Source organism: Prionailurus viverrinus, chromosome F1, assembly GCF_022837055.1.
Source record: "Prionailurus viverrinus isolate Anna chromosome F1, UM_Priviv_1.0, whole genome shotgun sequence".
Lineage (NCBI taxonomy): Eukaryota > Metazoa > Chordata > Mammalia > Carnivora > Felidae > Prionailurus > Prionailurus viverrinus.
In genome coordinates this window covers 48,208,552-48,221,124 of record NC_062577.1, presented here as the reverse complement: position 1 = coordinate 48,221,124, position 12,573 = coordinate 48,208,552, and the positions used below count along the sequence as shown (strand labels likewise).

Genomic DNA, 12,573 nt, shown 5'->3' with positions numbered 1-12,573 from the left:
TGATAGCACAGAGGCCCATGTAGAGCTTGATCCCAGGAACTGAGAGACAATGACCTGAACCGAAATCAAAGTCAAACACTTAACCTCCTGAGCCACCCAGGAGCCCCTCATACCCTTTTTGATTTCTTCCCTGAGCCATGGGTTATATATAAAATTTGTTACTTGTTTTTAAATATTTAAGGACTTTCTAGATGACTGCCTAGTATTAATATATACTTTGCAAGGCTTGATAGATAATATTGTTTAAATCTTCTACAGACCCTGTTCTGTCAAGGATTGAGAGAAGGCTGTTAAAATCTCTGACTGTAATTATGGATTTCTTCATTACTTTTTTCTCTCCTATAAATTTTTGTTTCATGTATTTTGAAGCTATGCTATTAGGTTCATAAATGTTTACAATTATAAATTCCTCTGGATTATTGACTAATTTATCATTATGAAACTACCTTTTCCCTGGTAATGCTCTTTTCTGAAACACATTTTTCTTGTATTAAAATAGTCACGCCAGTGTTCACATCATTTTACTTTTAACTTATTTTAAAATTTCAAGTGATTTTCTTGTAGGTAACATGAAGTTGGTTATTCCTTTTTTTTTTATCTCATGTGATGATCTGTGCCTTTTAATAGGAGAATTGAAGTTATTATGTTTTATGCAATTATTGATAGAGTTAAAGTCTGTCTACTTGATATTTGTTTTCTATTTTTCCCATCTGTTCTTTTTAACCTTTTCCTTATTTTCCTGACTTCTTTTGGACTAATTTTAAAATAATTCTATATGTCATTTTTTCTCATATCAGCTCTATTTTGTGATTTTAGTGGTTGCTTTAAGATTCATAGTATACATTCTTATCAACTACCTTCAAATTATATTATACCATTTCACTGATAACACAAGACCTTACAAGTATATTCTTCCATTTCTCCTTTTTGATCTTTGTGATGCTGCTGGCATACTATTTTCCTATATATACCATAAACTTCACAATATATTAATTGTGATTTTGTTAAAGAATAATAAAAGATAGAATTACCCATGTTGGTGCCCCTGCTACTTTTCTTCATTCCTTTGTGTAGATCCATATTTCGAACTGGCATCATCTTCCTTCCTGACCGAAAGATTTCCTACATCATTTCTTCAGTTCAGGTCTGTTGGTGAAATTCCTAAAGATTTCATACATCTGCAAACACATTTTCCTTTGTTTGGAAACATTTTTTCTTAAAAAATCAACTCTAAGTTGGCAGGATTTTTTTTTTAATACTTTAACGATCTCACCTCCACTGGCTTGTCACTTGCCTTGTTTCCAAGAAGTTTGTTGTCATCCTTTTGTGCTGTTCCTCTGTACCCGATGCATTCTGATTTCTTCCTGATGTCCCTACTTCATTAACTTACATCTAAGCACTTACAGTGTTAGTAAGCTTTATATATGAATAGAGATGCCTTTATCTGTGCAAGGACTCCTGGATAACTAATGAAAATTAAGATATTCCCTTTAAAATTGGTTCTGCACCATTTGATTATGAAGTGAGTCGTCATTTTCTCGAGGTTTCTAACGTTTGGTATTTCTTGAGTTTCTTGAATCTGTGGGATTTAAATCCTGATCAAGTTTAGAAATTGGCCATTAACTCTTCAAATATATATATATGTATATACATATATATATATTTTAATATTGTCTAAGGCAATTTCTAAGGTAGCCCCCATGACACCTTTCTCAGGGTATGTACATTCTTCTGTAATCCTTTCCCACTGAGTATAGGTGGGGACTGTGACTTGTTTCTGAACACAGAACATTGTAATATTTTATAATGACTCTCTTCCTTGCTGAACTTGAGGAAACAAATTAAGTTGTTGTGAGCTGCCATATAGTACAGGTTACTTGGCAAATAATTGAATGTCACCTCCCACCAAGAGCCAACAATAAACTGAAACCCTCTCACTGGCAAGGAACTGAATGGTGCCAACATCCATATAAGCTTGGAAACAAATGCTCCCCAAGTTGAGAGTCAGGTGAAAAACTAGCTCTGGTGAACACCTTGATTGGAGAAACTAGCTAATCCATATCTCTCCTCCCCCCAAAATTGAAAAGATGATAATGTGTTTTATTTTAAGCCTCTAAATTTTATCATGATAATATTGTTACAGAGCAATAGAAATCTAATACATGCTCCCTTTACCCTTTCTTCCTTTGAGACTCTAATTACCCATATTTATGACCAGATGAAACTGTCCCACAGCTCACTGTTCATTGTTTTTTCACATTCTTTTTTCTCTCTCTCTTTCATTTTCGAGAGTTACTATACTCACAATCTATGTCTCAATTTCACTAATTTTAGCTTGTGCATTTTTGCAGGTGTTTAATCTTATCTTTTGTATTTTTTAGGTCAAAGATTAAAGTCATCATCTCAGTAAGTTCCATTTGGGTCTTTTTTTATATCTTCATGTCTCTATTTTATTTTAGGAAATACGTAATGCAGTTATAATACATATTTTAATGTTCTTATCTGCTAATTCTAATGTCTGTGTTCATTGAGAGTCAGTTTTATTTGTCTGAACGTCCTCTTCATTATTGTTTGTGTTTTCCTGCTTCTTCATTGCCTGGAACTTTTGACTGAATAACATTATGAAACTTCCTTTGTTGCATTTTAGGCTTATTTGTTTATATTCTTATAAATACTTCTTTAAAATTTTTAATGTTTATTTTTTAGAGAGAGAGCGCAAGAGTTGGGGTGGGGGGGCAGACAAAGAGAGAGAATCCAAAGCAGCTCCCCACTGACAGCACAACACCAGATGGCAGGGCTTAAACCCATGAACTGTGAGATCATGACCGTAGCCAAAGTCAGGCACTCAACCCAATGAGTGCCCCAGGCTCCCCTATTCCTATAAATATTCTTGAGCTTTGTTCTGGAAAGCAGTTCTTGAAAACAATTTGTTTATTTTGGGTCTTGTTATTATAATTTGTTAGTTGAGTCCAGAGAAGAGCTCCATCTAGGTAAAATTACAGGTATATCTCATTTGATTGTGTTTCATTTTATTGCATCTCACAGATGTCACAGTTTTTACAAATTGAAGGTTTATGGAACCCTTGGTGAGCAAGAGTATTGGATGCCATTTTTCCAATAGCATTTGCTCACTGTATCTCTGTGCCACAGTCTGGTAATTCTCACAATATTTCAAACATTTTATTATTATTGTATTTGTTATAATGATTTGTGATCTGTGATCTTTGATGTTACTATTTTAATTGTTTTGGGGGGATCACGAACTGCACTCATACAAGGCAATAAACTTAATCAATAAATGTGTGTGTTTTGACTGTTCTACAACTGGCTGTTTCCCTGTCTCTCCTTCTCCTCATGCCTCCTTATTTCCTGAAACACAACATTGAAATTAGGCCAATTAATAACTCTGCAATGGCTTCCAAGCCTTTAAGTAAAAGGAAGAGTTGCACATCTCTCACTTTAAAATCAAAAGCTAGAAATGATTAAGCTTAGTGAGAAAGGTATGCCAAAAGCCAAGCTAACCTGAAATCTAGGCTTCTACCTAACAGCTAAGTTGGGAATGCAAAGGAAAAGTTCTAGAAGGAAATTAAAAGTGCTACTCCAATAAACACCTAAATGTGAAAAAAGCAAAACAGCCCAGTGCTGATAGAAAAAGAAAGTTTAAGATCAGGTCATGATCTCACAGGTTCATGCGTTTGAGTCTTGCGTCAAGCTCCGCGCTGACAGTGCAGAGCTGCTTGGGATTCTCTGTCTCTCTCTTCTTTGCCCCTACCCCACTCACTCTCTCTCTCTCTCTCTCTCTCTCTCAAAATAAATAAACTTTAAAAAAAAAAAAAGAAAACAAGCCTTTGTATAATAAGCACAAGATAAAGTAGCAAGTGCTGATTTAGATCCTGCAGCAAGTTATCCCTAAGATCTAACTAAGATAATTAATGATTTAGTTTTGCTACACTAAATACAAGATTTTCAATGTAGATGAAATAGCCTTGTATGAGAAGAAGATGTCATCTAGGACTTTCACAGCTAGAAAGGCAAAGTCAATGCCTGGCTTCATAAGATAGCTGACCCTCTCGTTAGGGGCTGAAGCAGCTGATTACTTGAAGTTGAAGCCAGTGCTCATTTACCATTCAGAATGTTCTAGGGATCTTAAAAACTGTGGCAAATTAACTGCCTATGCTCCAAATATGGAACAACAGAGCTTCTAAGACAGTACATTTGTTTGCAACATGGTTTACTGAATATTTTAAACTATTTCCCTACTGCTCAGAAAAAAAAAAAATCCCTTCAAAATATTATTGCAGGATAAAAGAGTAACTTTGACTTTCAAGTCTTATTATTTAAGAAATACATTTCAGAGGCTATGGTTGCCATAGGTAGTGATTCCTCTGATGGATGTGGACAAAGTAAATTGAAAACATCTGGAAAGGACTCACCATTCTGAATGCCATTAAGAACATTTGTGATTAATGGGAAGGGATCAAAATATCGATGCTAACAGGAATTTTGAAGAAGTTGATTCTGACCCTCATAGGTGACTTTTTTTGTTTTGGGGTTTTTGTTTGGTTTTAGTTTTGATTTGGGTTTGGGTTTTGTGTTGTTATGTGGAAAGATGAATCCAGTCCCTGTTTTTCCATCTTGGTTAGAAGCAGGGAGATAGATATATATATATATATGGATATATATGGATATACATATATATATATATATGGATATATATGTATATACATATATATACATAATTGTATATATATATATGGGATATGTATGTATATGTATATACATATATGGGATATTTATGTATATGTATTTCCATCTTGGAATGTATTTCCATATGTTTTTTCATCTTGGTTAGAAGCAGGGATATATATATATATATATATATATATATATATATATACATAATTGTATATATATGGGATATGTATGTATATGTATATATATACATATATATGTATACATAAATATATATGTGTGTATATATATATATACATATATATGTATACATACATATATATGTATAGTGTTTTAAGAGATACAGTGGGAGAAAGTCAGAGAGAGAGGGAGGGAGAGGAGAATCCCAAGCAGGCTCCATGCTCAGCACAGAACCTGACATGGGGCTCGATCCCATGACCCTGGGATCATGACCTGATCCGAAATCAAAAGCCACCCATGCACCCCTACTTAGATATTTTTAATTTTACTTAATATTAAATACATTTCTTGATAATATTTTTCAGGATTTTTCACTTTAAATATTTTTTGTAAATGGAAGAGATAATTTAGTCAGCATTCTGAGATAGCACAGAAAATATAATTATAAATAGTTTATGACAAGAATATAAATACAAAGCAGGTCTTGACTGGAGACAATATGACAATTGAGATGTTATAAGGAGCAGAAAACAAATCAATATTATAGACTTAGGACTATAGATTCTGTCACAAGAAACAACAGCTAACACTAGGAACACAGCTGAAAAAGTGCAGTAGAATGAAACAGATGCAGAAAAATATCACAAATAAAAGTTTTATATTTTTTTCAGATTTGTATAATTATGATTTAGAATACAGAATTACTGAATCATATATTGTACACCTGAAACCAATATAACACTGCATGTTAATGATACTGGAATTAGATTTTAAAAAATAAAAAGAATTTAACCTAAACAGTAAAGTTTAATTTTATTTTTCTAATTTACCATTTGGTAGCTACTATATATAAGCTATTTTGATTAAAAATGGAACAAAAATAAAAACATATTCTGCTTTTGCTCTCTAGAAAATTAGGACTTTTGTCAAAAATAGAGAAAGCTCAGCACAAGGAAATGAATGCCTACAACAAAAAGTGGAAAATTATTATCAAGAATATGAACGTCGACAGGTGCCTGCATGGCTCAGTGGGTTAAGCATCCAACTCTTTACCTTGGCTCAGGTCATGTCTCATGGCTTGTGAGATCCAGCCCTTCATCAGGCTCTGCGCTTACGGCACAGAGCTTGCGTGGGATTCTCCCTCTCTGTCTCTCTATGCCCCTCCCCCACTCTCTCTCAAAATAAATAAATAAACATTAAAATGTATGAAGGTTCTAAAAAACATATGAATTTTCTAAATATTTAAAAATATTAACCTTAATTATTCTGAGATTGTTTTTTATGAATTTAATCATGATACTATATTTATATATTAATCTTCTGGAATGACATATTATTCCTTTAGGATAAAAAATATTGTGGGCAAGGAAATATGTATACACAAGAAAATGTAGATACACTTTTTCTCAATTTGAAAAAAATTGTCAAATTTGTTAAATGTACTTGCATTGTACCCAGATGCTTAAATTTGTGTGTAAGTTAAAACATTCTTTTAAAATCCCAAAAGAGTGGGGCGCCTGGGTGGCGCAGTCGGTTAAGCATCCGACTTCAGCCAGGTCACGATCTCACAGTCCGTGGGTTCGAGCCCCGCGTCGGGCTCTGGGCTGATGGCTCAGAGCCTGGAGCCTGTTTCCGATCTTGTCTCCCTCTCTCTCTGCCCCTCCCTGTTCATGCTCTGTCTCTCTCTGTCCCAAAAATAAATAAACGTTGAAAAAAAAATTTTTTTTAAAAATAAAATCCCAAAAGAGTTTGTTAAGAGAATCCTTTCTGAAAATGAACCTAATATATGAAATTAATCCTCCAATTATTAAGAGTGGCTTGCAGGTAAATTTTGTTGTCTTGTGTCTTCTTTAAGCTTTTTTGAACATATAAAAGTAACATTTAAAAATTAATTGTGAGGTTTTACTAATTTTTATCTCACAGAGAAAATAATTTATATAGCAGAAAAGCTTCTTGGACAAGTATTATCAGGCCTAATATTATAAATAGCTTTTCAAATTTTAATTTAATGGATTTTTATAATTATAGAAATATAGATGCAAAGTTCTGGAGCCTCTTCTCAAAATCACCTGCATCACTCTTAAATAAGCCAAGTGGCACTAAGACATCATTTATGGATGCAATTTTTAATTGGCATATTAACCTTTAGGGTAACTTTAACATATCATTTGTGTTTCTTCCTAAATTTTTTAGAAAACATTTCTAAACACTATAATTTTAAAAATCTATACGATGGGACTCCTGGATGGTTCAGTCTGTTGAGTGTCTGATCTTGATTTCAGCTCAGGTCATGATCCGATGGTCAGGGGATCAACCCCCATGCTGCACTTCAAGATGAGTGTGAGACCTGCTTGAAATTCCCTCTCTCTCTCTCTCTCTCTCTCTCTCTCTCTCTCTCTCTCTCTCTCCCTCTGCCCCTCTTCCCCACTGACACTTTCTTGTGCTCTGTAAAATAAAATAAGATAAAATAAAATAATAAAATCTGGTTTTTTTCTCTGTACAAGAAAAATGCCAGAAATACCAGACATTAATCAGTACTTATTTTGAGAAATTAATAATAATTTAGTTCTTTTAAGATTTTTAAGTCCTTAGGGGTGCTTGGATGGCTCAGTTGGTTAAGCGTCTGACTTTGGCTCAGGTCATGATCTCGCGGTTTGTGAGTTCGAGCCCCGCATCGGGCTCTGCTGACAGCTCAGGGCCTAGAGCCTGCTTTGGATTCTGTGTCTCCCTCTCTCTCTGCCCCTCCCCTGCTCATGCTGTCTCTCTCTGTCTCAAAAATAAATAAAACATTAAAAAAATTTTTAAAAAATTTTAAGTCTTTAATAAAAAATTTAACCTTACTCACCATGTGTAAACTGATTTTTAAAATTTAGGCTACTGGGATGGCTGGGTGGTTCAGTGGGTTAAGGTTCCAACTCTTGATTTCGACTCAGGTCACCATCTCACATTTCGTGAGATCCAGCCCCACATAGCCTCTGTGATGACACCACAGAGCCTACTTGGGATTCTCTCTCTCCCTCTCTCTCTGCTCCTCCCCTGCTCATGTTCTCTCTCTCTCTCTCTCTCAAAAATAAACTTTAAAAAATCCTTAAAACTAAAATAAAATAATTAAAATTTAGAGTACTAAGGAAGTTTTGGAAAATGCACATACCACATCAGGTAATAGATTAAAGTTTCCCAATATATATTTTTATTGTCAGTAACATAATATTAAATTTATTATACTATTTCATAATAATTCTAAAGAACAGGTCGGTGTGATCTTTTAGATAAATTGAGTCAATTGAATTGGATTTTCTGAAAATAATGGCCAATTCTAGAAATTGTATTTGACATGTTATTGCATTAAAAACAATATGGAAAATAATACTTTATATAAATGCTGTTAATTGGAAAAATATGGCAGTTAATTAAGCTACATAGGTGTTTGAGCCTCTTTTTTTATTTCCAGATGTGTTAATGAACTGCAGCCTACATTTATATTCATAATTGTAAGAGATAAAAACATCATTCTATCCCATTTCCTAGAAATTGGCTCATAGTTAACACTATTTGTCCAGCTCTTTTGTGTTTCTGCAAGAATTAACATGATAAAAGCAGGCACAGTTTTCCAGATTTAATTATATTTTTGCCGTTATCTGATAATGATCTTACTTGATGTTATTTTTTAACAATACTCTGTTTCCTAAATTCTGTAAATCAATGAACAACTTCATACATTTTTTTCAAGAAATTAAACACCTATTACATGGCACTTCAAACACAAGACACTTGGCCCTATCAAAGAAATTGTGGATCTCACTACGCTTAGTTGAAAATTTTAAATATATAAACAGAGCATTAAACCTTTAGGGATTTAGTAAAGGAGCTCAGCTCTTGATCCAAATATACTACAAAAGCCCTTGGCATTGAACTATGTATTCAAGTGTGAAGAATTCCAGTAGTTGAATGCCTTTAGATTCCCCTTACACCTCCCACCTCATCCCCAACCCCAGTCCTTTTTATTGTGTTAACTTACATCTAAGCAATTATAATCTTATAATTGAGGAGGGACACCTTTCATCTGTGTAGGGACACACTTGATAACTAATGAAAATAAAGGATACTCTTTCCAGAAAAATGCACAGGAACACACAATTGTGCATGTGAGACAGGAACCTGTAGACCACCTCAAGAGCTTACCCCTAGAGCTTTCACAGTAACCCAGACAGCAGCTGACCCAGCACCAGAAAATCACCAGTCACTTAAAATTACTACTGCCTCGGAAGAGAACTCCATCCAGACCTAATTAAATCCTGCAAAGTCTGATAGCCTACCTTTTTCCCATTTCCAACTACCTCACCCTTGCACTCCCCATGTAATTCTGTGATTATATATTCTTAGCCATGCTGTTGCCATTGGCACATACCTCATTTCCTTTTTTTCCTCAGTTATAGCACAAAATATGTTTACTTCTCTTTACTATCCATCCCTGTATCATTCCAATATTGTTCTCTGCTTCCTCTCCCTGATCTAAAGCCCCACTTGTCCTTTCCATCTTTACACTTTAAATATGTCCATTATGTGCCCTGGAGGGCTCTCCCATGGTTAATGGATAATGAGCATTCCAGCATTCCCTGTAGCTCTAAAGGTGAGGCTGTTCACTCTCCCACATTCCGGGTTACTCCTTCCTCTTCCTCAGAGCTTCTCTGAGGTGACTTATTTAAAAAAGTCACTTCTTTAAGGGCGCCCTAGTGGCTCACTCAGTTAGGTGACCAACTCTTGATTTCGGTTTAGGTCATGATCTCACAAACCTGTGGGATCGAACCTTTCTTTGGGCTCTGTGCTGACAGCATGGAGGTTGTTTGTGATTCCCCCTCTCCCTCTCTCTGCCTGTCTCTCTCTCAAAATAGATAAATAAACTAAAAAATAGTCACTTCTCTAAAGCTCTTTTCTACCACACAGCTAGATTATGAGTTTCATGAAGACTTCCCATTCCCAGTTGTATCACAGAACGGAAAAACAATGCCTGTGTGCAATACTTACACCATTAAAACATGTTGATTTTTGTGATACAGACTCTGCTTGCTTGTGGGAGAACAGAAGTACATACAAATATCCATAAGTTTTTTTTTCTTTTTTTTCCCCCCAATCCCTAGCACCCTGAACTGCTCCACATGCAGACGGAGTATACACCCCTTTATCAGGCCTGGGACAGCTGGGCCCCCCAGACCTGTGGAGCTGGGGCCAAGTACCAACCACCTGCACAGGCTCCAGTCAGGAGGAGGCCCACCCCCAGTAAACTACCCTGAAGTGGCAGCTACAGACTGACAACAGTCAGCTCCCATTTGGACTTGTTGCCTGATGGGGTCCAGGGCTTCTCCAATAGCTAGGAGTCCCTGGTGTCTCACTAAATGAAATTCCAGCCAACCAGCAAGTCCCTGTCCTATGATGGCAGGCCAGTATCCTCCAGCTCTGTCTTCGTGGGGGGATACGCACATCTGGGTAGTTTACTACTCGGAGATAAGCAGATGCCTTTTGTCCCCAAGATCCTATTCCTGTGACCAGGCCTCTCTAGACCCACGTCCTGGTCCAAGTCCCTAGTGACCCTCCATTAGGTTTTGACACAAAATGTGAATGAATATTTCTTGCTGAATAAAGTATAAAACTCTATTGCAAAATTCTACTTGGTGCTGAGAAAAAAAATCAATAGCCATATAATAAACATACTTACAATAATGATGTCTTCTATTAGAAAATATGCTTTAAGTTACTGTTTATATCATTGAAATTGATTTCTGAGAAAGTCTCTGTCTCCTCAGAAATCTCTAGCTAAATATCTCTAACAGTATCCTATCTTACAATATTTTTAAATTAACTAAAATATCTGTATTCATGTTGGCTACATTTTTATCTAGACAGCATAAATACTATTTATATACTTGATTATCCAACATAAGTCCTACAGTCAGACGTAGACTAATTATAATTGTGTAATTTACATCTACAGAATTCTTTTAACCAACTTCATCGATTAGCGATCTTGAAGACAGGTAGTATTATTTATGCAACCCATATGATAAAGATATTTCTATATCACATTTTATTCTCTCCTGTATATCTTGAACAATATATACATAGTGCAAATTTTCCATAGCATTCCCAAAATACTGAAGTACTAGTTTTTCAATTAACTTACAAAACAAATTCACACATTAATTTTAAAATCATAAAGCAACAAAATGATATATTTAATGACAGATTTTTACATTAATTATGAAATGTTACAGCTGAGACACTAAGAAATGCTCTTTGTATTTTATTTTGCTCTTGTTAACTTAGTCGAGGATGACCTTATCACATTGCAATGGGTTGTTTGTTTTGAAGTGGCCATTGAACAAACACAACAACATGCTGATTTAAAATTGCCAGAGAAATATGTCAAAAAATCTAATGTTTTTGAAGTCACCATCTGTCTGCCTGTCTGTATCTCTCTCCCTCTGTCTCTCTCTTTTTTAATTAAAGGGACCTCTTGGGGTGCTTGGGTGACTCAGTCGGTTAAGTGTCCAACTTCAGCTCAGGTCATGATCTTATGTTTCGTGAGTTTGGGCCCTATGTCAGGCTTTGTGCTGACAGCTAGAGCCTGGAGCCCGCTTCGGATTCTGTATCTTCCTCTCTCTCTGCCCCTCCCCCACTCATGCTCTGACTCTGTCTCTCTCAAAAATAAATAAACATTAATTTATAAATAAGTAAGTAAGTAAGTAAATAAATAAATTAATTAATTAAATTAAAGGGGCCTTATTCTCACTTTCTCTCAGTTTTGATAAAGTCATCCGTAGTATAGTCAGAGGCAAAAAAATTCTAGTGAATTCATGGAATTTACACAATAATTCTAGATTGTGCTATGTCTTGACTTCTAGGAACTTCTATCCAAATACTTGTACTTCTTAATTGTATTTTTAAAATATTGGGGGGGAATATTCCTTAAACCAAGCTGCTTGATGACTTTTGTGTCACTGACACAAAATGTTCTCAGAATGTTTTTAACTATTTACTGTAAAATATGAATATTTGCAAAATAAATTAATATTATTTTAAAAAGTTTCATCCACATACACATTGTAAGGGAGTCTGTGTATCCAGTGCATTTCAATTAACATTAGGGTATGAAAAACCTCGACCCAATTATCAAGTCAAAAAATTACACTGAGATAAACACCATTTCATTGAAATACGTTTCCAAACTTATGACAAATGAAAATGTTAAACTGTTTTTTATAATGTAATTTTTTACATCAGTGAGACATGCAAAGATAAAAAGATGCATTTTAGACCTAGGAATAATAATGGTATGATATCATTTTAGGGTAAAGTCCGTCATACCTTTATGGCAGTGGATGCAATTTGAATGTGGTGAAGTCTCCGAAGGGTGCTGTCCCTGTCAATGAAATAGGAAGCGGCTAGTTGATGTAGCGTCTCCAGAGTGACCAAAGAGCTATTGGTGCTGGAATCACTTCCTTCAGATCTTTTGCTCAACTTCCGCTTGTCCACAAAAATTGTGAGTGACTCCTCTCCTGCATTAATAATATTTAAAATTATTCAATTTTCCACTTAAAATCGATTTTTCATTTATCTGCAGGTGAGGAAGTGTAGATTACAGACATAATGAAACAAAAGACTGATAAGTAACAAAAGGGCAAGTTTTACTTTTGTGTCGCTCAC

At 35.1% G+C, this 12,573-nt stretch overlaps 1 protein-coding gene across 3 annotated transcripts in view; it reads right to left on the bottom strand.

Moving 5' to 3' along the window:
* Nucleotides 1–12,573, bottom strand: part of BRINP3 (BMP/retinoic acid inducible neural specific 3) — a 411,767-nt gene that overhangs the window by 178,437 nt on the left and 220,757 nt on the right. For all 3 annotated transcript variants that reach the window (XM_047839603.1, XM_047839604.1, XM_047839605.1), the window contains exon 4: nt 12,235–12,425. In XM_047839603.1, coding sequence (XP_047695559.1) covers nt 12,235–12,425 — 191 coding nt within the window. The remainder of the gene's footprint in view (nt 1–12,234; nt 12,426–12,573) is intronic.